The 27,649-nt window shown below is 45.1% G+C and overlaps 1 protein-coding gene across 2 annotated transcripts in view; it reads left to right on the top strand.

Annotated features, from left to right (window-relative positions):
* The window catches only part of PEX14 (peroxisomal biogenesis factor 14), a 103,568-nt gene extending 76,518 nt beyond the window's left edge, over positions 1 to 27,050 (top strand). Inside the window, exons 1-7 of one of the 2 annotated variants that reach the window (XM_032775452.2) lie at positions 3,413 to 3,482; positions 5,300 to 5,422; positions 13,295 to 13,380; positions 16,102 to 16,204; positions 17,423 to 17,520; positions 23,347 to 23,438; positions 25,154 to 26,814. In XM_032775452.2, coding sequence (XP_032631343.1) covers positions 3,461 to 3,482; positions 5,300 to 5,422; positions 13,295 to 13,380; positions 16,102 to 16,204; positions 17,423 to 17,520; positions 23,347 to 23,438; positions 25,154 to 25,616 — 987 coding nt within the window. In that variant the 5' untranslated portion in view covers positions 3,413 to 3,460 and the 3' untranslated portion in view covers positions 25,617 to 26,814. Of the gene's footprint in view, positions 1 to 3,412; positions 3,483 to 5,299; positions 5,423 to 13,294; positions 13,381 to 16,101; positions 16,205 to 17,422; positions 17,521 to 23,346; positions 23,439 to 25,153 lie in introns of those variants that run through there. The other variant, XM_032775451.2, reaches the window with a different exon arrangement.
* Positions 27,051 to 27,649: the final 599 nt, after the last annotated feature.

Below are 27,649 nucleotides of genomic sequence, written 5' to 3' on the forward strand. Positions count from 1 at the left end.
CTGAACAGGTGGAATCATTAATGTGGATCAGATTCCAGGATGCTTGTATGGTGATTCTGTTAAACAGTGACCATGTTCTTACGAGAACAGGTGATTCAATAGCTTTCAGGAACAGGGGACTGTAATGTCATTTCAGGATACCTGCTGATAGGTCTTCCTTTCAGTTATGTGATTTGATACAGGCATCATGCAGACAGGTGATTCATTGCAGCTAAACAAAGTCAGCCAGTTTTGTTTTGTTTGCTTTTTAACAGAAACAACGAGGGGAAGGGGAAAAACCCCACCTGTTTGTCTCTGTAGAAGTGCAGGTGTGGTGACAACCCCTGGAGCGAATCTATCAGACAAAGTGAAAGTAAAGCCGGCTTTTGAAATGACAAAAGAATTTGACTCTACATTTTTTTCTGCTGGGGGAGGGATAAAGTTTCTCATCTTTTCCTACTGTGAAGTTTTCTCGTCAAAACCAATTCTGCCTTCAGAGAACTAGTGAAAATCCTGTTGCTTGAGTCACTAAACTCAGTGCAGCTCTGACAAGTATTATGTAGGGAACAATACAGGATGGGGAATGAACAAAGTGCCCTAACAGGAGCATATGTTGAAGATTAAAAAGTTTTAATGGCTCATTTAGTCCATCTCCCAGCTCATGCAAGGTTTTTCCCTGCGATATGTTATCCTTATGTTTTATCTAGGAAGTGCTGGCCCTGTGATTAAGGAACGGGGCTGGGACACAGCAGATCAGGGGTCAGTTCCCAACTCTCCCACAGACTAACTGTGGGCTTGTCTTCATATACAGGGCTACAGCGGCACAGCGGCTGTAGCGCTTTAGTGAAGACGCTACTATGCTGACGGGAGAGCTTCTCCTGTCAGTGTAGTTTATCCACCTCCCCAAGAGGCAGTAGCTATGTCGGTGGGAGAAGCTCTCTGGTCGATATAGCACTGTCTACACTGCAGGGAGGGGGTGGATAAGGTCGCTTTGTTCAGGGATGTGGATTCTTCACACCCCAGTGTGACTTAGTTATACCAATATAGGTCTGTAGAGTAGACCCAGCTTGTGTGATCTTGGACAAGTCACTTTAATCTCTCTGTGCATCACTTTCCCAACTGTAAAATCCCAGGCGCAGAGGGGACTTTTACCTCCCTGCTTCATTCTCTAATTTGTTTTGATTCTGTGTTTAACTACAAGTTACAGAGGCTGGGTGATTTTCCTGAAAATCGGAAATGGCAACAATATTGAAGTTCCTGAAAGAAAGGCAACAAGAACATCTGAATGCAAAGCACTGCTGGGTGTCAGATAATGCAAATCAACACCCTCAAACCTAAAAAGAAATTTTGATAACTTTATGAAAATTATGACTAATTCTTACAAAAGCAGTGGCTCTAAGGAGGAATGACATAGATGGACCAGAGATGGGAGGCGGGGGAGGTTTGCATTCTGAAGGGCTGTGAAGACATCCTTCTCGGCTCAGTCCTTTCTCAGTACCCTCTGTGGTTAGATTATTCCTTGCAGATAGCAATCAACTGGAAGGAAGTGTGTGTCTAATTTGCATGAGATTATTTAAAACAAAAAAAAAAGGCCTGCATTAGTCAGGGTGATGGTAAACAACGCAAAGAGATGCCTTCTATAATATAGCCGTGGCTCAGCTTTCAAAGCCAAATATAATTCACTTACAATTGGCAGTTTCCTTTATTGTTCCTTTTAACCTTTTGGATTCTACAGGGTCCTGATCTTGCTGCAACTCCAGAAGATCTAAAATGTTTGCCTTTCAAACTGGGGGGAGGCAAGGGTTGGGAGGGGGGAATCTTCTGTTATACTGATATGATTCTATTGGCACAGTTGTCCCCAAAGACAATCCTATTAAGCATAAGCCTTTAGATTTTGTGGCACTGTTGTACAGCCAAGAGAGATTGTGTTATATTTGGGTTGCTAAATTCATACTAGATAAGAGAAATGAACAAGACCGTGAATGCTTTTTAGGTGCCGCTATGATGAAGGACTATACATTCTTAGTGGAAGTTGTAGTGGGAGGCGAATGGTGAAAGCTGATGGACTCTAGAACTCAAATTGAGGTTTGTTGTCCATGAATCAGCACCAATCCAAGAAGAGCCAAGTAGTGGAAATATTCTTCTGCCATGATACACGGTGAACATAGTGACCTGGTGTCACTTACATCAGCATTTTCTCTTCTCTAAATAGCTGAAGGGCTCTACTGAAGTATTGTCTCTGAGTAGTACCAAGACCCTTGGCTTCATTTTAGCTTAGGCAAGCCAGAAGGGACATAGGTGGAGGAAGGTCAAGTTATTTGAATTTGTTTAATAAAGAGCAGTCCAGCCATCGTGGTAAGTCAAGACAGGACATGGGGGAGGAGGGGTGGCGCAGGGAGGGTAGGCTAGATGGACCACTGGTCTGATCCGGTACAGAAATTCCCATGTCCTTATATTAATTATATCATTTTTTGCATTCCCAAGCCTGGAAAACAAAGTTAGACATACCTGAGTTTGGACAAAATGCTACTGGGGTGTGGGGTGTGTGAGGCAAATTTCAATCCAAAGTGAACTTTGATGGCTAAATTATATACTGCTGAGAAAATAGTTTTACAAATATATTGTACATTTTTGTTAGCATTTGTGAAAAGGGCCTCATTGACAGTATTCAGTCTCTGTGCTTGATACAATCTTGTCCTCTGCTTATTAACAGGGGGACCAATATGGTAGTGTTTTCTGTGATGCAGACATTTGTTGACAAGTGATGTGAATGAGACTACTTCATGGAGGCCACAGAATAGTCGTTGGATGGTAGCAACTTTCACTCCCTCCTGACTTGTGCTGGATTCAAACCAGCAACCTAGATATGAAAGACTCGGTATTTCATTACCATTCACATGAGCTTTTCCTTCCCTGGTAAAACAGGATTATGTAATGGAAATAGTGACACTGTCATGTCGCTAGTGGGCATGACCAGAATAATGCAAGAAATTTTATCTGTAAAACTTTTCTTTTTCCCAAACAGGCTGAGAATTGAGGGGGTGGGAAACAATGAGCATTATTTCCTGTTCTTTTCATAGCCCGAAGATCTCAAGGACAAAGTATCGTCCATAACTAACTGTATGTTCCTCAGTGTTAAATGTTATCACATCAGCTACCTTTGCATGGAAATAGAACAAAATGCCCCTTTTTAGAGGGAACCACATTTGCAGCCAGCAGCTAATATTGGCTTGTGTGTCTGGCTCCAGCTTTATAAAATTCTACAGTTGCTTGTGATCTACAGTGCTGGCATCTGCTTATGCTCTCTCTTCTATTGAATAATTAGGAACTGGTTAAAGCCGTTCCTTTCTTATTAGGACTTTGCTTTCTAACATGGTTTAGATACCATAAATATTGTACTGGGACTTTAAAATAGAAGCCTGAGTTGATGTAGACCATCTCTTTTTGTTTTTCATGTGTCTCTTTCTGAGTCTTTGATCTGATGAGGCATGCATCCAACACAGGTGGAGTATGTGTGTGTGTGTGTATTGTCTGAGCACAAGACTGGGGGCCAGGAAAGTCAGATTTAGTATCCTATTTGTGACACTGACAACTCCCTGTGACGTTGGACAAGTCACTTAACCTTTCTGTGCATCAGTTTTTCCATTGTAAAATTGGGATAATAATATGTAACATAACTCACAGGAGTGTTATGAAGATCAGCTAATAAATATAAAACCCTCTGAAGATTGGAAACATTGTCAGTGCTATGCGTTAATAAGTAGTAGTCCAGAGATAGCCTCAAACACCTGCTTCTGGCAGTAGTGTTTGTGTTATGGATTAGTCTGTTCCATGTGGATGCACAACGTGCAGTCAGATTTCACATCCTAGGTTAACTTTTCCAAGCAGGAGTAATGCTCTCAGAATCCTGGATGTGTCCTATATTACTCCTCACTGTGATGTTAAGTGCTCTGGGGGGGAAGTTCCAAGCATTCTATCCGCCAAATGTACCAAGACTAGCCATGCGGCAGTACTCTGCCAATCTCATGCTTGAGAAGAAGTGCTCCCTCTGATTTCTCTCCCCACTCTCAGCTTCATGCCATCTTCCTGGTTGTCCTGTCTGCTTGGAGCAGCTTTCCAAGGGAGCCAAGTGGCCTCTCTTCTCCTCCAGATCCCAGCCCCCTTGAAATTTGTTTCTTTTGCAAGCCCTGCTACTCTGATCATCTCACTCCCAGTATTTCAACACCTTCTTGCATAAGCACCCCCATGTGGTGGTGATGTCTGAGCTAGATTGTAAGCTCCTCAGGGCAGGAACCTGGCCTTTTACTTGCTTTTGTGTGCTGTATATGGCATTCGACAGACAGTGCACACTCTTCCAGGCTCCACATTGCAGTCTCCATCCTAGCACTGCATTCTTTTGCTAGAGCACATTTTCTCCTGTTGAAAAAGCCATCCAGCTGTGCTTGCTTCCTTCACAGATGCTGGTCATCATGAATCTTTCAGCTGCTGTTCTCTTTCCCCTCATAGGGCAAATTCTCTCCATATGTTGTGGCCGTTTACAGATGGGCACCTTCGCATTTTCCAGTGACAGGAAAGACTGCACCACAATGTACCATGTGTGCAGCATGGCTGCAGCGATGTGCGAAATAAAAACCAGGCTGGCCTAGGGCAATATAATCAGGCAGTAGTAGGCTGGGACAGTGCTAATCTGAAAGTTTGAGCTTGGCCTTTTTTTGATCTGTTTTGTTAGTTTTATTTCCTCCTTGCATTCTGTGTCCCATTCATACTAATCACAGGCAGTCCTGATTTTTTCTTTTTATTTCTGCATTTGTCATAAAATAAAGCAAATTATTCCCGTCTTTGGAAATGATCTAGACTAATTAGTCGTCTAACCCAATAATTAGTTTTTTGTTTCTCTGTCTGTTTTCATGCATTATTGTTGGTTTTTTCCCCGTTTTTTTTTTTTTTTTTTACACCATTACAGATTAAAATGAGCCACATTTGCAGTTGATGGTATCTTTTTTTCGGGGGAAGAGTAGAGAATTGCAATAGAAAACTACTTCTAAAGCAGCAATAAACTCAAGGATAAATTAAGGAAATTGAATGAGCCACATTTGGAAGCAGTGTTGAGGCTAATACTCTGTCGCTTAAGGTTAAATTGCAACAGAGAGAAGAGAGGGAGTGATTTTAGTGAATCCAAAATCGGGGAGGTAGTGCTGCTCGAATCACTACCAAAATCCTTCTGCAGCTTGAAAGGGTTCTGCCAGGCTTGCAGATTTAATTACAGGTGCATCAAGTGAGTAAAGATGCTAAACTGATCTCGTTTCCTCTTCTCCCCCAGGACTGACAGATGAAGAAATTGACCTGGCTTTCCAGCAGTCGGGCACTACCACAGATGAGCCACAGTTCCTTGGTCCTTCCACACAGCTGGTGCCAACGCAGCCCTCTCACCTTGTGCCGTACAGTAAGTAGCCTCTTGAAAGCACCTGGTCCTATCATTTTATGCAATGATTTTGCTATCCTATTCCCTATCTGCTTTCTTACCTCTGTACTCCTTTAATGATATTAGCTTGCAATGCTGAATCCCAGGAAACAGTGGAATCTGCTGTGGTTGTTTCTAGCAAATATCCCACTTGTTGTCAGAATCACACCCCTGATCTTACTTGAAATACACTTTTTAATTGTTGATGAAAGTGACATAAATACACAGCAGACACAATGGCAAGATGGTGTCACACAAGGCAGCTGAGGTACAACTATATTAGTCCACAGACTAATGTGGTAAATTACAGTCTGTCGTTGCTTATGCTTAGGAAGCGTGGTGTAGAGAGATCTAGTTTCTGTTCCCAACTCTGCCGCTGACTCACTGTATAGCTCTGGACAAGTCCCTTAACCTTTGTAGGCCTCATATCTCCCCCCACCCTAAAATTGGGGGCTAGTCCTTCCCTACCTCATAGGGGATTTATGAGATTGAATTCATTAATATTTGAATAGTAGAATAAGGTCCTTGGATAGAAGGTGCTATAAAAGTGCAAAGTTATTTATTTTACAATGGAACCTGTACAAGAGTTCACCTTTACTAGGCAAATTCCTGCTTTTAGGAATCCATCACAAACTATCCAGAAAGGTACTGAGTATAATTCTGCTCCATGTTCATTGGAAGACTTACCTCCCATAAGTGACTGATTTTTATAATTGATCCCTTGAGTAGTTGCTTAAGACAGGTGAATAAAGAATTTCAGCAAACTAGATTGTAAGTTCTTCAGGGCATGGACTATGTCTTCCTAGTGTGTATGCAAAATCTAGAACAGGTCCCCACCTGTGATTGGGACTCTGGGTGCTATGGCATTACAAATAATTATAGATAATATGGTACTTATTTATCTTCAAAAACATTTTTCCTAGTGTTATCCAATTACACCCCCAATCTCAAAGAAGGACTGCAAAATGTTGGGGTATACTGGGTATATGTGTATATATGGGTGTTGTACTAAAATACACACACACACCATTTTTAAAGTCCCAATGGAATCTCTGTAGACTTAAGATTTACGTATACTTTTTGCTAGGTTTGTTTTAAGATGCAAATGTGTCTAAGCTCCATGCAATAAAAACCAAAATGCGCACACCATTAAAAATCCATCAAGAGGAACTGTTCATCTCACATATGTGGCTGGCAGTTTGAAAAGCAGTTCTTCCTTCACTTACCTGCCAGGTACCAAGGACTGAGCTTGTTATTGTTCCTACCAGTCAGTAGCTCCTAAAACAGTCTTAGTGTGATGATGTTGATGCCCTCTGGTGTTGAAGGTAATGCACCCATCTACCTATGTCCTTTCTGTGGTCCAGCAGATAGGGCTCATAACTGGGAGTCAGGTGACTTGGCTTCTATGCCTAGCTCTGTCACTGGTTTAGCTGTGTGACCTTGGGCAAATCACTTAACTTCTGTGCTTCAGGAACCCTCTCTTGAAACAGGATTAATGTTACTTACCCTGCTTTGTAAAGTGGTTTCAGATCTTAGGATGAAATGCGCCATGTAAATGCTAATTGGTGGTGTTATTGCCTAGTGAGGCATAAAGTGTTTCTATTGTTTGCACTGAACTTGGCGCTTTATTTAAGCCTCATGCAAGGTACATGTTTAAACACAGTAGCGGCATTCGAGCACAGTTCCACACCCCGTATGCTGACTTGCACTGGTTGGGAGTGGTTAGTTTATGGCACAATGTAGCTATCACTAGAGTTGGTCCAAAATGACCTCCCTTGTTCCGACAGACCTTGAACTTTGGTGTGGCGAGAGGAAGGTTTGGAATGAGAGCTTTGCTGTCTGTAATGGGCTGCACAAGAATCCAGATTCCAGTGCCTCCAGACATTTGGGAAGGGAGGTTGAAATATGAATTTTGTGTCTCAATCTAATCTCTAGCTCTCATGGTCACAGAAAATAGCCCCCAAACCAGACCCTCACTATCTTGGTCAGGGAAACTGTACTTAGTCCCATATTAGTGACAGCTGTGTCCAAGTGCAGTTCTAACTAGCTCAATTCCAGGACCCAGCGCAGACAGGGTCTTTGCTCTGTTTATGTCATAGAGTCCCATTAAAACCACCAAAGCCGTGAAGGGCACATAGGGTAAACTGGAAAACAATGCCAGCGTTGCCAGCCCTCACAACTTTATCACAAGCTTTGACCGATATGGTGTTCCTCTAGAGCCCCAACTCTTGTTGTTCTGCGAATCAGGGAGAATCTCTGCTTTTTAAAAAAATGTATATTTCTAGCTTTCCTGATTGCACAGATAAGCTTGAAAACATGGCCCCTAAAGGCTCAAAAATGAGAAGGCAAATGAGAAGAACTCAAAATCTCATAATTTTAAGCCAGTCTTGTGATTTTTTTCTTTGAGACCTGACTTTTGGTTTTTGAATGATTGGGGTTGGCAACAGTGCGGGGTCTTCTACTTGTGAACCAAACACTACGTTCTCTAACAATCCCAAAGCACATGGAATAGCACAAAGGAGGCCAGCTTAGGCAGTGTCCTACCCCTCTGTCCTTCCCCATTGCTTCCTTGAAGACTCTTGTATGTACACTGAGCCTCTAAGTGTGGTTATAAAAAGAATAATAGTGCAATGAAAAAGATGCATGCCTAACCTCACCCTTTGGTTGCATTGCTTTTGCCGTTCCTCTTGCCCCTCCCTTGCTGGATGTTGTCTAGTTAGATATAGGCCTGTCTCCATATCTGCCCATACAGCGCTTTGCACGCTGTTGGAAATGCACAAGTAATAATCTATGAATTGCCTTATGGCTGGCGGGTTACACTCTGCTGCAGGACAGAGTGTCCCTGCAGACTTGACCGATGATCTTTTAAGGTAGCTTATTTGCTACAGGTAGCGTTATCTGTTGGATGGTAAGAGCTTGATGGATATTTCTTCAAAGGCCCACATCTGCCCCAGGTCAGTTGTTTCCATGATAGTTTACCAAACCACTTAATCTTTGGTAGATTCATCAGGTGCTGCACTGTATGGGAAAGAACCCATTTCTGCTCTCTATCTACTCTATATTCTTACATGACCCTCACCACCATAGTATCTGAGTGCCTCTGTAGGTAGTGCTCAAAAGTACCCAAGGGACAAAACAGGCCAGTCAGAGAGCTGAACTTAAATCCTCTGAGCCTCACCAGATTCCACTGTGCTTGGGCTCCTGCACTCTTGGTAACGCTGTCTGTTCTGAAGGAGATGATGCAGGAAACAAATTATATGATTTAAATACCTCTTGCTGCACAGATTGTGCTGGGAGTGGAGGGAGTAGAGTAAATTCTGATCTTTCATTGGCAATAGCTATTAGCCATATAAGTACTTAAAAAAAACAAAACAAAAAAGCCTTGTAAGTCTTTAAAAATAGCATAGATCTTGTCAGAGGTAGAAGCTATCCCTGGTTTGTCTTTAGAGCAGCAACAGTAATGTTTGGGAGGCAGAGGGAATTAAATTCCTCAAGTTTCCAGTGATTGTCTTTGAGCTTGATGCCTCCTGTACCGTTTCACCCCTTCTCCAGGGGGGTAATTCTTTCTCTCCTTTCCTGTACTTTTGCCAAGAGGTGTCAAAACTGCTTTAAAAAAAAAAAAAAAAGCTAGATTTTGATTAATATAGAGAAACAAGACTTTGCCTGACTGATAATAAAACTGATAAATGACATTTGAATTACTTGTAGCGGTAATTTATTACATAAAATATCTTTTATTTGACATGCGATTAGTTGCTGGAAGCATCACTCAATCTGACTAGTTTAAACATGCTCTGAAATGAACCCCCAGTAAAACAACAACAACAACAAAAAAATAACGGGCTGTCTGCTCCTGGTGTTATGAAATACACTAATCCGGGAGTGAGGACAAAAATCTGACTTTAAATATTTAAATGATTAATTGGGTTTATGTATTTTTTTACCTTTCTAGCCCCCTTAATTACAAGCAAACTCAGGGGAGTTTCTGAGATAGATGCGCAAAGCTATTTGCTTATCACCCAGGGATTGTCTACGTCCCTCGCCATGACTCCATTCATGCAGATTTTATACAGACTTCCTGTGTGACCTTGGGCAAATACCTATCAAGCTATCACCGTCCAGTAGATGAAGCTGCTTGTAGCAAATGAGCTACCTTAAAAGATCATGTAAACGTTCTGTGCCTCAGTTTCCTCATCTGTAAAAAGGAGCAACATCCCTTCCATGGCTCACGGGGCTTGTGAAGATTCATTAACATTTGAGACCCTCTGATAGAACACTTAATGGAAGTGGCAAGTGTTATTTTTCTCCTTTTCCCATGACTAGTTCAGAATAGAAGCTAGAGCACCACAACTGTGTATCTCAGTGTAGTGCAATATTGGCCTATGAAACCTTGAGTGGTGAGGGACAGATGGAAGCCTAGTATCTCCAGTTATGAATGAGGGAAGCACTGCTGAGTTTCTGACTGAATATTAGGGTTTGAAGGACTTAGTGCTTTTCACCTCCTTCACATTAACTCATTGACCCTCACAGCATGTCTTCCTATTCCCATTTTACAGATGGGGAAACTGAGGCACAGAGGTTAAGTCAAGGCAGTTGGCAAGTGCCCAAGAATGTAGAAGGAAGTCAGTGTAGAAGAACTCAGGAGTTCCAAGTCTCAGTCCTGTGCTTAGATAACAGTTGGTAGAGAGAGAGCCTGAGAGGGGATCTTAAGCCCAATTCTGATTCCATGTGGCCCTCCCCTCCTTGTAATATCACATGGTCGATGCAGAGTCCTCCCTGTGTCCCTCTCCAGTTTAGTTTCTTTCTCTCTCTCTCTCTCTCTTTTTTTTTTTTTTTTTGCCACAACACAGAATTGTTTCACACATCTCCAAAACGAGTAAAATGGCATTTCAGCTTCTTGTCTTTATAGACTCTCTGAACTTTAGGAAAGATCATTCCGGTCCCTTTTCATTAATAATGAAAACCAGGGGGCAATAAAATGTTCTTAGCACAAGCGTTACAGGAACACAGGGAGAGATGAGAGAGGTGAAAGGGCAAAGCTGACAGGGACCTACAGGTGTCTCTTAATTCCACCAGAGGTCAAAGCAGCCGGGAGGTAGGTGGGGACAACTAAGGGAGGCCTGACAGTCCATGCACAGGGCACATTTGAGACCCATAGCACCTCTGGGATTAATTAACCCTGTGTGGTTGGGAGCTCACCATCGATTGAGTTACTTTGTCATGGAAGGATGTTTTTAGTTTGGGGTTCAGTGCAAAGAACTGGAAATCCAAGGAGATCTAGGGTTCAAATCCAAACAGAGCCACTGATCCCCAAGAGTGACACTAGATTTCCTTTTGTTTGATTCCAGCCCTAGTTGTGATGAGATGAGATTTGGGATGAGAAATGGGATTAGAAAAGTTGTGTTATTAAGAACTGGGTGTCGTATCTTGAGCAGAGTTCTAGAGACATTAAAATGGATAAATAAGAGATTCTCAAATGCCAAAGCTGCAGGTGCTGCGCTCACAGAAAATGTTGGTTCCCCACTCATTTAGCTCTCCAAACTACTGTTGTTCATCCATTCTACCAGTTCAGGTGGCACAGGCTTTGTTCTGATTCATTCAGATTTCCACTTGGTGGATATGCTGGGAACCATGTCCTAAGGTAGCAGGTTCCCATGATGCCTCCTTAATGCACACATTTTCTATCTATAGAGCCTGGGGGGCTGGGGTTCAGAAGAATTCCTGCAATGAGACACCTGCAAGAAGGGGTAAGCAGCAGGAAATCTCCATGGACAATGAGTAGGGCCCACCAAATTCACGACCAAGAAAAACACATCATGGACTGTGAAATCTGATCTTCTCTCCCCCTCCCCCTATGCAGTTTGGTCCTTTGTGTGCTTTTACCCTGTACTATACAGATTTCATGGGGGAGACCAGCATTTCTCAAATTGGGGGTCCTGACCCCAAAGGGAGTGGCAGGGGAGTCCAAAGTTATTTTAGGGGGGGTTGCAGTATTGCCACCTTTACTTCTGCGCGGTCTTCAGAGCTGGGTGGCCGGAGAGTGGGAGCTGTTGGCTGGCGCCCAGCTCTGAAGGCAACGCCTCACCTGCAGGAGTAAAGAAATAAGGGTAGCAATACCATACCATGCCACCCTTTACTTCTGAGCTGCTGCCTTCAGATCTGGGCAGCTGGAGAGTGGTGACTGCTGACTGAGGGCCAAGTTCTGCAGTCAGCAGCGCAGAAGTAAGAGTGGCAATACCATATCATGCCATCCTTACTTCCGTGCAGCTGCTGGTGGCGGCTCTGCCTTCAGCGCTGGGCTCTCGGCCAGCGGACACCACTCTCTAGCTGCCCAGCTCTGAAGGCAGCGCCACCAGCAGTGCAGAAGTAAGGGTAGCAGTACTGCAACCTCCCCTACAATAATGTGACCTCACCCCCCCCCCAACTCCTTTTTGGGTCAGGACTCCTACAATTACAACATCGTGAAATTTCAGATTTAAATAGCTGAAATCATTAAATTCATGATTTTTAAAATCCTATGCCGTGAAATTGACCAAAATGGACCATGAGTTTGGTAGGGCCCTAGCACTGAGCAAGCGAGATAGAAGAGAGGCAGGTTTCCGGTTATCTCCACCAATTAATCCTCTCTCTCCCAGTTTGGAGGGGAGACTATGTTTCCTAAACGCTAGTAGGTTACTTGAAAATTTGGATCTGTCTGTTTAGAGGCTGTCTGCCAGCCTTCGCCTCTTTGGTGTCTGGCCACATCCTGCGACCAAACTTTAGGAAAGATCACTGCATCCTCTTTATTATTTGTGAAAACCAGGGGCAGTACAAGATTCTTAGCAAGAATGTTATGGGAGCTTCTAGGGGAAAGTGAAAGGGTGAAGCTGGTGGAGAACTACAGGTGTCTCCTGATTCTACTTTCAGGAGAGGAGCAGACTGAATCTTTGCTTTGCTTTGATGCTTTACGCTCCTGTGCAAAACTATGTGTTAAGTATCTCACACACCTCTTCCCACCTTCTCTAGTTGTCTTAGTGCATATTCTGGCTCTGCTACCTCTGGCATGCCTTGGCCCCTGCTCTTAATTCAGCCAAGAAAGCCATGGAATCCTCATTAGTGCCTGTATTCTAAGGAAGCCATCCATAAAGACTGACACACAACACTTTTAGCTAGTCCTTCTTGTAAACCCACTTAGCCCTTTCCCCGCATTCAGGAGTTTCCCCCCACTTCTAGAGAACATTGCTCCTTTCTTTACCCCTCTTCCACTTCCTGAAATTTCTTCTCCTTCCCCAGTTTCAGAAACAGTGATCTGTGAAAGTACTCAGAGTTTGCTCTTATGGACTAGACTAAGCTAATACTAAGTGCAAACGCTTTTCAGGGTCAATGCAGCAGAGATTTGAGAGTCCTCTCCAAGAAAGCAGCAAAGAATCCTGTGGCACCTTATAGACTAACAGACGTTTTGGAGCATGAGCTTTCGTGGGTGAATACCCACTTGGTCAGATGCAAGTGGTCGCATCTGACGAAGTGGGTATTCACCCACAAAAGCTCATGCTCCAAAATGTCTGTTAGTCTATAAGGTGCCACAGGATTCTTTGCTGCTATTACAGATCCAGACTAACACGGCTACCCCTCTGATACTCTCCAAGAAAAGAACAGGTAGCTGATGTGACTCTTAATTGCCGGTGTGTTTTTGATCCCCTCCTCACTCTCTCTGGAGTTACCCTGAAGTCCCTATTAAGCTTTAGGAAACAGGAGTTGACACCACCCTGCCCACCTTTGCCTGAATTAGGTGTTTGGGTGAGATGCATGCAAATCCCCAAAGGCCTCGCCGCGTGCAAGTTCTGACCATGCCTCTCTCTTGCTTTTGGCTATTAGGTCCCCCGGGCTCCAGATGGCGAGACTATGGTGCTTTGGCGATCATTATGGCAGGGATTGCCTTTGGCTTCCACCAGCTCTACAAGGTAAGCGGTGCTCTCCCTACTCTCCTAAGGTGTCTCGGTGCTCCAGAACAACCATGGTATTGCTGCCCATGTCCCATGCTGGCTCTTGTTTGTGATGAAATCCCTGGAGCCACTGCTCTTATCAGTTCTCCTTTGGGTGTATGTGTGGAGCTGTATAGACAGTCTGACGTGGAAATGCAGCAAGTGGTGAGCAGGTCTCTTAGACAGATAATAATCATACCTAGTGCTTATCTACTGCTTTGCATCAGCAGATCTCAAAGTGATTTACAAATGAGGTCAGTATCATTATCACCATTTTTTACAAATGGGGAAACTGGCATAGGGAGATGAAGTGACTTGCCCAAGGTCACCCAGCAGGCCAGTGGCAGAACCAGGAACCCAGGTGTCCCGAGTCCAGTCCATTGCTCTAACCACTAGATCACATTGCCTCCATGAACTAGAGACGCATCTCCTTTGGCTGGTCAGAAGGTTGAAGGAAAGGTTTTTAACTCCAGCTCTATCAGCTTCCTAGTGGATATGTATAGCAAGTGTGTAGACATACACACCCACCCTGCATTTGTCTGGCTGGACATATTCTCATTCTCTGTCACTAAAGACCTCTTCCCAGTTCTGTATGGCGTAACATGATAGAGGCTGTTGAGAGAGAACCCAATACATTGGTTATATAGCAAGGTGTGGGGCAAAGGCTAAGTGACTCCAGCAATAGTGGAGTGCAGCAGCCACTCACTCTGGTACATTATGTTTCACCTGTGTGTGATTTGGGAGGTTGGAATGAGATGGAAAGTAACAATTGGCTTATTAAAGATTTAAAAAAAAAATTGGGCAAATTGATGTGCTTGGCAAGGCCCATGTTTAAAGCTAAAAAATTTTTTTAAACACCCTTGATCCTTTTTATTTTTTCCTTTTATTAATTACCTTGGTCTGGGGAAGGTCAGTATGGGGAGTACGTCCAGGATTGCGTGAGGTAGCTTGTTCGATGGCTGTTTAGATTGTCCCCTTGCTCCTGACTCTTTATGTTGAACAATGATGCTGGCCTTCCTGGTCCATTCAGTACTGTAAAGGCTGGTGTGTATGTGGGGGGTGGGGGGAGGTTGATAGATGCTCAGAGTGGTGCTGAGGAAGGACCTATTGGTCCTTATTGGATTCATAAAGGCTGGCCTGGAGGGCCTTATTGCTATTGTAAAATGACAACTAACACAAATGTCAATTTTTTTATTTAAAATTTCTGGCACAGTCTCAGTGATGGTGACAATAGACTGCCATTCTCTTTGTGTGGAGATCCCCTCTCCACCTCTCCATCCAGACCAGAGGTCGGCAACCTTTAGCATGCGGACCATCAGGGTAATCTGTTGGCAGGCCGCGTGCTGAAGTTTGCTGACCCCAGTCCAGACATACAAGACACCTTGGTTATCTAGCAAAGGCCCCTGTTCCCTTATGAGAGCCAAAGATGCCTTGGATCAGCTCCCCAAGTGCAACTGGTGCATAAATTCCTTTGTCCGATGATTCGATTTTTGTGCTTGTGCTAGTGGTCCTTATCTGAAAAATAAAGACACCCTGCCAAGCCATAGATGTGAGTGTTCCAGGAGGTTTAGAACAGAACCTTCTGTTCGTTGCACTTTATGATTTCTATAGGAGTCATCAGAAGCAGCTTGCTTCTCAGAATAGTGGATGGAAGAAAGTGGAGTGACTATGTGTGCGTACGAGAGCTATCTGTGGAGACAGCTACATCTCTATATAACCACCAGCACTGAGTTCAAGAGGAGGATGTTGCTATCCCACACCCCTCAGGCCTTTCTCAGACCTTTGAATATGTCTCTCTGGAAGCGTGTACACCAAAAGCCGGGATAGCTAAACTGTTCCCTTGTAATTGAGGCTGTCTCTGCATCCTGGTTAGCCTCCTCTCTCGTTTATCCCTCTTGCCCCAATCATGCTATGTCTGAATGTGCTCTTGTTACACTCCACACTCAGTTCAAGTGTTCTGTGCCCCAGGAGCAGTTGCAGTAATTAGGGATGGCTACAAACATGTTAGATCAAGTCCGTCCCTTACGAGAGGAGGCTGAGTTTGATTTCATTGCTACTGTGTATGCTGTCAGAGAGCTGCCACCACTCCTCTAGCGTCCTGACACTTCTGTATCAGCACCACCCTTGCCTCTGCCTTCATGGCTTTCTGCCTCCATTCTTGTTACCTCAGATCCCCTCTACCTTTGCTCCATTTCCTCTGCTCTCTCATTCCCATTTCCCCAGATCTCTGCTCTTTACCGCCACTATCCTGCCTCCCCATCTCTGTACTCTCTGTCATTTCCCCTTCCCTCTACTCTTATGCCCCCTGGACCCTGCATATCTGTGCTCCCCTCTTCTCCCTGCGCTGCATCTCCTGCCTTGTGAGTACAGCTGGAGTCACATGAGAGGTGAGTGCAGTGGCATTGAAATCCTTCTAGGTGTAGGTAGGGAAGCGGCTGTAGGCTGAGCATTTTCCTAAATACAGCCAAGGACCTTCCCTCAGTGCCTCAGGAAAAAAGATCACAAAACTCCTACCATCCTGTTTTCTTGTGACTTATGTGAATGCCTTCTTCCAGGGGACCCCTCTCCTCACCATCTGTGATCATGGTAGTTTGTGGGATGGGAGTAGAGATGTCTGGCAAGCTCTGAGGTGCTTGGGGTGGGTTAGAAAGAACCCCTTGCATATTCCATCTCTTAACAATGTCTCCCTGCTCTGTGCAGAAATACCTGCTTCCTCTCATCATGGGAGGCAAAGAAGACAGAAAACAACTTCAGAGGATTGAGGCGAACATTTCCGAGATGAGTGGCAGCGTGACACAGACAGGTAAAGATTAATGACTCCATCAATTCGCCCCTCAAAACCCTTCTCCCTGCATCCTCCATCTACCCAGGCACCCCCCTCCTCCATCTCCACTTTATGTGGTGACTTCATTTATCTGCTCTGAGAATCTGTTCACATTTGCAAATGAAGCTGCCGTCATTTCGGTTTAATTTGAAATTGCTTGTTTACTGTCGGCGCGGCCTCAATTAATTATGTTTTTACGGAAAGGCTCCCAACCTCAGAATATTAATAAGGGGAATAAAATGACAGCCTTTTGGAGGGCTGTAAAGTTCATTTTTAATTTCTGCTTCTCTGAGGTTTTGAAGGGCTTTTTTTTGGTGGTTTCTCCCCCCGTTGCCTCCAAGAATCCAAAGCAGGGTCAAGAGAGTCTGTAATTACTGTGCCTCCGCTGACACCAGCCACCTTCTCTGTTATTGACTCCATAGGGTGCCTGTTCATTACCCAGTGCCCTAATGATGGCCTAGATTAGCTGTTACCTGTCACGCCAATGAAGTTTTTTTTTTTTTTTATCAACTTGTTTACTGGATGGAAACTCCAGATAAAACCACCAAAGCTGTAGGCAGTTCCCCTCCATCCAGACACAAGTTCCTGTTCCAGTAGAAGTTTTCCAGTGGGGAAAGGAGAGGGTGCTAAATGTGTGTCCAGCTGCTGGGAGAAGAGAGAGCATGGCAGGTTTGTTACCGCCATTGTGGGGTGAAAGAGCAGGTGGTCTGATGGTGGGAGGATATTAACTGGACCTGCTGGTGAAGGAAGTGATAAAAGAGGCTTGCCTTCTTTTCTCACTACATCCTGGGATTGATCCAAGCACCTGTCTGTTTCCAGACTAGAGATGAACCCCAAATATCATGTGCCTGTGTAAGGCCTGAGGTGGATAAATGATACAAACATATAAATTCACAGAGATGTACAAATCATAAACTGATATAATTAGAAGGGAGAGGTTTTGGACGGATATACTGTGGGCTACAGACATCTATACAATGGAAAGATAAACTAGAAATACTGGAGGTTAGATGCAGTGCAGGTAGATTACCCAGAGTGCAGATAATTTATATGGATTAGAGGGAGCGGGCGTCCATAGATAAATTAGATATAGCAGGAATAGAGGCATCTTGTAGCTAGACAGCAGGGACGACGTGTGTGTGTGTGTGTGTGTGTGTGTCAGTTTAATAGAAACTCTCCTGCTTTTTCGTCCCACAGTGACTCAGTTGCAGAAGACTTTAGCCTCCGTCCAGGAACTGCTGATGCAGCAACAGCAGAAAATCCAGGAGCTCACCCAAGAGCTGGCTGCCGCCAAGGTACTCACCTCCATCTCTTTGCTAGGTCACCCTTCAGAAATTCTCATGCCCTTTTTAGTGTACATGGCTTCCCTAGCCCATAACTTCATCCTATCTGGCCAGTTTCTCTATGCAGCCTTGTCTCTCAAGGGTGTTAGTATAGAGCAATGACTGGGTGCCACAGGCTACACATATATGGCTTCTGAGAGGGCTTTGTTCCATGATGTCATTTGCAACTTTCATGTCCACAATCTCCTTAATTGATCTCAGTTGTGCAACTAGTGTCCCTTGTAGGAGAGCTCATTGTATACCCAGTTGGAGCAATAGGGAGCAGGATTGGCCCTCCTGCCAACCCATGGACTGAAGGAGGAAAAGGGCAGAGGTAGATGTTTTGTGTGTATTTTCATCTTGTCTGTCTACATGTCTGTTTCCAATGTATATATTCTATGCCTATCACCAGGGTATCGCAGTGCAAATCAGTCCAACATAGTCAAACACAGATTGGTTGGATTATATGACTTAGGGGAATGGAAATACGCTGTGGACTCTTTTGCATTTAAGTTGCTGGTTCCACTCCAGGCCAGGTAGTGACTAAAGGTTACCACCGTCCAGTGGCTGTTAGGTGGCCTGCGTGAATGGTTTTGATGTTCTCAGTACAATAGGTGGCGCCACTACCACATTTGGCACTAATTGGCAGCCTTGTTGGGACTCTCAGTGGGGAGGGCAAGGACAGAACAATCCAAGCACAGGAGCAGTGTGAGCTCCGAACAAGAGGGGTCATCTCTCAGGCTAAGAATGGAGTGCAGTCTCCCTGGCTCATGCAGTCCTTGGTGCTTGTGCTGAGACTGCCAACAAGGAGACCAGTTACTCCCAATAATGGCTGGCAGGTTTGCCCTGTGAATACTTGTGAGTTTGGGAATTGGGCTGAGACCCACCCAAATCAGTTCGCATTGTGTCAGCAACAGCACTTTTCATTGTCCTTTGCCTTCCTGCACTCACCAGATGTCAGTCATTCCTGAATTGGGCTGGATTTGAACCAGTGACCTAGAGGTGAAAGTCTTTCTCCTGTTATTGAAGCCTGGGATCAGTCAGTCCCTCCTTTGACTGTCAACAGCCTCTGCAGAATGGGAGCTTTAGCCCTCTGTATAGCGAGATCCCTGAAACAGTTAGGTGTTTGTAGAGCAGTCCTTCATCTACAGCAGTAACAGTCCTTCTTGCCCGAGCCCCAGTCTCTTGTAAACCCTTTGATAGTGTGTAACCAGTGGGCCACCTCTGGCTGTGCAGTGAGTATACCTCTCAGTAGGAATCAACTGTAAACCCAGCCATGAAAGTCAATTTATGGTCACATCTATCCACTCCAGTTTTCCTTGGGAAATGTGGCCCATCAATAGCCTGGAGCCAGTCCGGAAATTGGAAAACTGTTTTCAGGTTGTAAGTGTTAAGATTAAGATCACATGTTGGGCTTTCAGAAGGGAAAAGGGCATAGGAGTGTTGGTGATTCAGAGAGTCTTTGGAAAGTTCTCCCTCCCTTCCCTCTTCTGTGTTGAGATGGTACCACACACTGTTATGGTATCTCAAGCTCATATGAACAAAGAAAGACTTGGGCAGCCCTACAAACCAAAGAGTAAAAGCTGTGTTTTCTCAGCTGTAATGTAAGTTTTTATATCTACGTTTCCAATTGCTACCGGCATGCTGTAAAAAATTAAAAAGAGGGGGTTTAAGTAATTAAAAAACCTACATAAAAACTCAAGCCTTAAATTTTCTACAACTGTTTTTTAAAGAGACTAGGACTAGCTAAAAAGCCCCAGATGTCAGATTTTATTTCTAAATCCTAGGCATCTGGCACCATATGTGTTTTGGAAATTTGAGTCCTGTGCAGGCCGGTGAGTGGAAATCACTCCCTTGTTAATGTGCTGATGTAGCTTTCAAAGTCTTGGAGAGCCAGAACAGTGGCTCCTGGATTCTCGCTGTTGGAGGGCTGAGTATGTGAATCCCAAGGGAACGCATCTGTGTATATCACCGCTACTGCAGACTGAGTCTCTCCCAGCTGGAATCATTGTAGGGAATGTTGGCTGTGAAGGTGCTCGTGTCTGTCCAGCCTCAGCTGAAGTCTATGTAAGGAATGAGTAAGAGCATTGGTTGTGGGGGAGCTTACAGTTCCAACTTCTCACAGTAGGAATTAGTGTGGGGGAGTTTGCAGCCACTCCCAGTCCTGGCTTCTCCCCGGGGGAAATGGATAGGAACACTGGCTGTGGGGATGCTCACAAGCACTCCATTCCCAATTCCTGCCAGCAGAAATCATTGTAGATAGTGCTGGCTGTGGGGGAATTCACAGTTACTCCATATGAACCTCCTTCTAGCAAGAGTCACTAAACTCTGGCAAGTCAAGTGCAAAAGTATAGTTATTCAGGCCAAAAAAGAATTTGAAGAGCAATTAGCAAAAAAAGATACAAAAATAATTTTTTTAAAGTATTCCAAAAGGTTGCCAAAAAATCAGTGGGGCAACTGGACGATTGAAGTGCTAAAGGTGCATGCAAGAAAGACAAGGCCATTGTGGAGAAGCTAAAAGAATTCTTTGCATCAGTCTTCACTGCCAAGGATGTGAGGAAGATTCCCACACCTGTGCCATTGTTTTTAGGTGACAATCTGAAGAACTGTCCCAGATCGAGCTGTCAATAGAGGAGGTTTTGGAACAAACTGATAAATTGAACAGTAATAAGTCTCCAGGACCAAATGGTATCACCCACAAGTTTTGAAGGAACTCAAGTATGAAATTGGAGAACTACTAACTGTGACATGTAACCCATTGCTTAAATCAGCCTCTGTACCAGATGACTGTCAAATAGCTATTATAACACTGATTTTTAAAAAAAGCTCCAGAGACAATCCTGGGAATTACAGGCCAGTAAGCCTAACTTCAGTATCAGCCAAATTGGTTGAAACTATAGTAAAGAACAGAATTATCAGACACACAATGAACGCAGTATAATGAGGAAGAGTCAACATGGCACTTATAAAGGGAAATCATGCCTCACCAATCTATTAAAGGGTGCCAAAAAACATACAGATAAGGTGATCCAGTGGATAGAGTGTACTTGCACTTTCATGATGCCTTTGACAAGGTCTCTCACCAAAGGCTCGTAAGCAAAGTAAGCAGTCATTGGATAAGAGGGAATGTCCTCTCATGGATCAGTAACTGGGTTAAAAGTTAGGAAACAAAGAGTAGGAATAAACAGTTTTCACAATGGAGAGAGATAATAGCCAGGTCCCCCAAGGATCTGTATTGGGACAAGTGCTATTCAACATATTCATAAGTGATTTGGGAAAAGCAGTAAATAGTGGTGTGGAAAAATTTGCAGAAGATACTAAATTACTCAAGATAGTTAAGTCCAAAGCTGATTGCAAAAAGTTACAAAGGGATCTCAAAAAACTGGGTCACTGGGCAACAAAATGGCAGATGAAATTCAACGTTGTATAATGCACATTGGAAAACAGTCCCAACTATACATACAAAATGATGGGGTTTAAATTAGCTGTTACCACTCGAGACCGAGATCTTGGCATCATTGTGGATAGTTCTCTGATAACATCCGCTCAGTGTGCCAAATCATCCAATAAAGCTAACAGAACGTTAGGAACTATTAGGAAACAGATAATATGACAAAATATCATAATGCCACTATATAGAATCTCAGGGTTGGAAGGGACCTCAGGAGATCATCTAGTCTAACCCCTTGCTCAAAGCAGGATTAATCCCCAGACAGAGTTTTGCCCCAGATCCCTAAATAGCCCCTTCAAGGATTGAACTCACAACGCTGGGATTAGCAGGCCAATGCTCAAACCACTGAGCTATCCCTCCCAAAATAAAGCCATCATATGCCCACACGTTGAATGCTGCATGCAGTTGTGGTCACCCCATCTCAAAAAAGATATATTAGAACTGAAAAATGTGGAACAAAAATGATTAAGGGTATAGAACAGCTTCTATATGAGGAGAGATTAAAAAGACTGGCACTGATCAGTATAGAAAAGAAATGACTCGATGGGGGGTTGTATCACAGAAGTCTATAAAATCTTGAATGGTGTGGAGAAAGTGAATAAGGAAGTGTTATTTACCTCTTCACATAACACAAGAATCAGGGTTCATCCAATGAAATTAATAGGCAGCAGGTTTAAAACAAACGTAAGGAAGTATTTCTTCACACATCGCACAGTCAACCTGTAGAACTCTTTGCCAGAGGATGTTGTGAAGGCCAAAAGTATAAACTGGGTTTAAAAAAGAATTATATAAATTAATGGAGGATATAAATTCATGGCTGTTAGTTAAGATGGTCAGGGACACAATCCCATGCTCTGCGTGTCCCTGACTGCCATAAAATGGGAGTGGACAACAGAGGATGGATCTCTTGATAATTACCCCATTCCGTTTATTGCTCAGAAGCATCTGACATTGGCCCCTGTTGGAAAACAGGATACTGGGCTAGATGGACCATTGGTCTGACCCAGTATGGCCAGTCTTGTATTCGCTGTGGGGATTGGATAAGGGGCACTGTCAATGCAGGAGATTATTTCTTTTTCTGAGCGCTCTTCCCTTAGTCACGTTTATATGTGAAAGCAAAATCAGTCTGGTCATGGGAAGCAGTGATATTGCTTCTAGTCCCATGAATATATAAAATAAAAACTGCCAAGTTATTATTTGCAGCAGATCTTCCCAAAGCAGGGCCTTGCCCCAGTTTCCATCCGCTATCTGACAGACGTTACTCTGCAATATTGATGTGGTGCCGATAGCAGCTGTATCAGAGTTCCGTGAGTTGCTTATCGTCTTTCCCCACCAAATTGGGCTCTTTACCTTGAAATATCCAGAGGAGAATGTCTAGTACAGCTGCTTCCTGGAGATAGAGTCTGGTAGCTCCGGCACAGCTCTAATTTTTCTGATCTAGAGGAGAGTCCTTCGGGCTTTTACACATCTATTGCTCAGTCCCCCTAGAAACTCCATGCAGTACAGTCTGGTGGCGGGTTTTTTTTTGGTGATCTAGAAGAGATTGAGTTCATGCTCTCAGTCCAGTTTCTAGCATGCAGGTGCTCCAATTATAATCTTCTCCCTTGACTGAGGGCAATGTCAGGAGAGAGAGAAGGAACTGACTCTATCTACATTATAGACACGAGGTAACAATTTCAAATCACCTAAATCCCACCAACTTTCAGTGGGACGTAGGATCCTAAATCACTCATGTGGCTTTTGAAATTTTTACTCAAAATCTCATGCCCTCTTCTCTAGAAGTGGTCTGTCCAGGTGAGGGCAGAGCATATTGGCAGGCCCATGTGAGGAAGCTTGCATTGCTTCTCAGATGTTCTGCATTGGTTCTGTGGCTGCCTGGCTGCCCTTGGTTTTCTTACAGACACGTTGCTGTTGGGATCTCTGTTCAGCACCCTAGGAAATACTAGCTTTTTTAAAAAAAAAAAAGAGAAGAAAGCACGCTTTGGGGTGCTTTAGCAAAGGCCAGGCTTGGTGCATTGATCCTAGTCTGTGCAAAGTGTGTTGGAAGTGGGTTAACCCTTCCCAAGAACGGAAGAGAAATCTTTGACTCCTCCTAGCATCAGAGCAAAGAAGTTTTCCGAGGAGGTTGCCAATAGGACAGTTGGCTTGTTTTGGGAGCCACTCAGGTACATAGCTCACATTGTGGAAATCCCTCTACCCAGTATCGAGAGGTTTTAAATGCCAGAGCCCAGGCATGGTGGCCCATTGCTGAAGACTCTGGGGGTGGAGAGGGAGGGTAGGAGGAAGAACAGCTCCGAGTTATCTCCAAATCCACACTCTCACCATTGCCTCTTCCATTTGTGTCCTAGGCCACCACTTCCACCAACTGGATCCTGGAGTCACAGAATATCAATGAATTGAAATCTGAGATCTACTCATTAAAAGGGCTCCTCCTAAACCGGTATGGAGGGGTGCGTCAGCGGGATAGCACTGCAGGGAGGGGCGACAGTCTTTGGGATTCCCTCAGGAAGGAGGATGGCATTATCGGGAGGAACTAGAACTAACCCTGCCCCTCTGTCAGTGCTCTTTAATAATATTACTTTGCACTTCACTATTGCCTTCTATCCAAGGGTGTCAGAGCACTTTACAAACATGCATTAAACCTCACGGTGCCCCTGGGAGATAGGTAACTTTTATTATTTCCATTTGGGATAGAGATTGACTGACACATAGTGAGTGAGTGGAAGAGACAGGAATGGGGCTCACATCTCTGAGTTAACCACAAGATCACCCTCTTCCCCTAAAGCATCTCTTGTACTCATTGGCTCTTAGTTCTTCCACCCGGCCTTGTCTGTTTGCCCAAATGTAACAAAGTCTGCCATCATCACTGCTCTGTGACACAGGTAGGGTCAAAGACCCATTTAAGATGAGACCAAACAGCTGCTGGATGTAAGCAGGTGCACTAAATGGGTGCAGAGACCTGGACATTGGGTTGGGGTTGATTTTCTTTGAAGCCGCACCTGAGGGAACTTGCCCCACTCCAGTGGGAATCACAATGGGAAGCTCTGGGGAATTGTGGTCATGTGATGTCACTCTATGGCAGAACTCACAGGTCTTGTCTCCATCCATTTGGGTCACACTAGCCTCTGTTTAGGAGCAAGGGCATTGGCTATTGAAGCCCCTCCCTGAGGGCGGGCGTTAGGGGAGAAGTGTGTCATTCAGAGATGTTTGGGCAGAGCTCACGAGCCTGGCCGCCCTTTGGCATGGCTTTCTGTCTCAGGCCAGATGAACAGCACAGCTCACAGGACTGCTTATCCCTTCACCTTTCCAGTGAGGTGGGTTCTGCCCGGGTTCATGTATTTGGCCTGGATGGTCCCTGCTCCTTGATGCTGATGGGCAGCAAGGGGATAGTGCTCCCTGGGGTGGGCGAGGGGACAGCTGTCATTAAGGGAAATTCATTACTTTTATGCAGCTGGGGGGTTAAGTGCTTTTGGAAAATAAAAATTAAAAAAAAAAGTCATATCTCCCTGCAGTGAGCAGGCGGCAGCAACAGTGGAGCCAAGAAAGTCTCCAAATTGAATTTCTTGATAGCATTTATGATCCTGGTGAATAATGCAGGCATTAGCTTGTTTGCACTCGGACGAGAAGGAGGCTAGAATGGCAGAGCTTCTCCATGGCCACTGGCAGAGGGAGGGAGGTGAGTGCAGTTGTTTTTAGGTCTGCCGAAGAAAATTAAATCTGTTGCTTTGGCCTCATTTGAACACTCGCTGCAGAAAGGCAGCTGGCCTCCCTGGGTCTCCTCTGGAGCAATCCTTGGCACAAGCCAGCTTAATACACAGGGCGTGTGAACCCTTCCCCTCACTCACTTCCTTTTTAAGGGCCAACTCTCAATCTCCCACTGCTTCAGTTTGCCCAGCTCTGAACAGGGATGGTATTTCCTTCTCATGCACGGGCTCAATTCCTGGATGCTTGTAAAATGCTTTGATGTCCTGGCATGAGAGGGGAAGGAGCCTTGTTACTATTCATTTATTACAGAGGAGACTTGAGATCCCAGTCCTACCTTCTGTGGCTCCCTGAGCATGTCGTGCATCCAGGAGGCTGATTCCTTCTCTCTGATGATTCCCCCTTGCAGTGCTTGTAATAAAAGCTCCTTTTTCTCCTTTCCCTCCCCCAAAGGAGGCAGTTCCCTCCCTCCCCTTCGGCTCCCAAGATTCCATCATGGCAAATCCCAGTGAAGCCTTCCTCACCCTCCAACCCTGTTGCTACCAACCACAACAGCAGCAGTGACATCTCACCCGTCAGCAATGAGTCCACCTCCTCGTCACCTGTGAAGGAGAACCACAGCCCAGAGGGGGCAACAGTCAGCTGCCACCTGCTGGGTACGGAGGAGGAGGGCGAGGTGGTGATGGACGTCAAGGGCCAGGTGCGAATGGAAGTGCAGGGCGAGGAGGAGAAGAGGGAGGACAAAGGGAATGAGGAGGAAGAGGACGATGAGGATGATGATGTCAGCCATGTGGACGAAGAGGAGTGCCTGGACGTCCAGACTGAGGACCGACGAGGAGGGGACGGGCAGATTAACGAGCAGGTGGAGAAGCTACGGAGACCGGAAGGGGCCAGCAATGAGAATGAGATTGACTAGGGTGAATGGGCTTCTTTCCATCCCACCCTGCATCTGTCCAGCCTTCCCCCACCTACCCCCTAGTGCCTCTCTCATTTGGTGGAGAGAAGTCTCCCCTCGGCCCTGCCCTGCACCCCCAGTGATTCGCCCATGATTCACCTCGAGTAGCGTCATGATCCTCCAGTGAGCAAGGCAGGTCCTGTGTCACCCCAGGGCCATGCAGCACTGCAGTGGCTTCTTTTCCCTCTCTGCCCCAGCACCACCGCAGGAATCTGAGCTGGGGGTCGCTGCTTGGGCTAGAAGAGCACTCACCTGACAATGCACCACAGCTAGAGAAACCAGTTCCCTTGTGTCCAGCGTCCTTCCTGGACCAGCTGGCCCGTTTTGCTCTTTGCTGCTTCCTAGAGATCTTCCATCTGATGGCCTGTCCCAGCCCCTTCTCATCCCCAATCCTTTAACTGCATCTCAGCCTGAAACCACTTCTGCCCAACCCCTGAAATGTCCCATCAGGTTTTAGTCCTGAAATCAGATGGTGTGCCATCCCCAAACTGGCCACCTCCAGGCTGTTTCTGTCTCTGAGATGCCTGTCAGATCTGCCTCCCAGTCCAGCCATCTCCTTCCCCAAACCTTGGGCCAGGCCTAGTTCCTGAAACGATCCAGCCTTTGAGAAACCCTGAAGTTCTTGTGGGGTCCAAAGAACAGTACTCCTACCCAACCCAGCTTTCTCCTCCACACCCCTGCAGCCTCTTGCTAGAGGCCAGACCCATGCCTCATGATCATAGTAATGCACATGAGAGCAGGCAGCCTCATTACTAATTACCCTCAGGTGAAAGGCTTTCTGTTAGTATGAGTCTCACCTGGATTGCCCACTTCAATTCATTGCTGCTCTCTCATGCAGAGAAGGGGAGCTCATGTGATGTCTTCCGTTCTATGTACAGCCCAGCCTGAGTGGATCAGGTGTCTTGGCTGCTGGTGCAGTTGATTAGTTCTGAATCTCTGCAAAGGTTCTTAGCCCATCTTCCTCCCTAAATGAGGAGAAAGCCCGCCAGGAACAGTCAGTTGAGACTTGTGTCAGAGCAAAGTACACATACCCACCTCAGCAAGGTGCTGCTCGCAGTGTGGAGTGCACTTCCAGAGCAGAGAAGCTCCCCTCCTCCTCCCCACCTACCCCACCTCAGCCTTCTTTGCCCTACAGGGGCTAAAAAAAAACCAAACAAAACACACATTTTGAAACCTCTTGTTTGCAGCATTGTGTTCTCAGCTGGTAAAATGGTGGTGTCTGATTCTCATTCACTGCATAAGAGCCTCTTTGTAGAGCAATTCCTGTAACATCTGAGTCTCACTGTTGTCTTCACCAAGCAAACGTGCTCGTCCGTGTGATCATGTATAGATTCCAAATATAAAATACGATTGTATATAATTGTAATAAATATGAGTTACCACTATTTAACACCAGGCTGCCAGGATTGCTGCTGCTGCTGCTGCTCTTGTTTTCTGAGGAGTGGGGAGGGAAGTGAAAGGGAGGTCAGGCTTCAGAAATGGAGCCCCTATAAAAACATTTTTGAAAGATAATTGGAAAAAACATTTAAGGTTGGTTTTGTGTTCAGCTGCTGCAGTACACAGCTCTCCCAGCAAGGGGTAGCACAAAGTATGATGGAGGTGAGCTGTGATTGGGGCTACTGACAGCTACTCCAGTGCCTTTCTCTCCAAGCAGGAGCTACTGCAGGGAACAGTATAAGTAGCTCTGGCTGTGCCATAACTTGAAACTACTCTAGTCTAAGCTTCTTAGCAGGAGGCACTTCAGGGGATATGCATCACTTCTGAGGTAACACACAGCTACTCCAGTCCCCCTGTCATCCAGTAGGAGGTGCTGCAGGGAATGATATGTGGTGTCTGTTGGCTATCTAGCCTCGCCTTCTCTGCAAGGCATGGCATATAGCAACTCATAGCTGCTATAGTACCATCTTCACTCAACTGGAGTATTTGGCTTCCTTCTTAAAAACGAGGGATTTTTGTGTGTCTGGTGCATGGTGACATTTTCCTGTTCAGGGGGA

Source organism: Chelonoidis abingdonii, chromosome 23, assembly GCF_003597395.2.
Source record: "Chelonoidis abingdonii isolate Lonesome George chromosome 23, CheloAbing_2.0, whole genome shotgun sequence".
NCBI lineage: Eukaryota > Metazoa > Chordata > Testudines > Testudinidae > Chelonoidis > Chelonoidis abingdonii.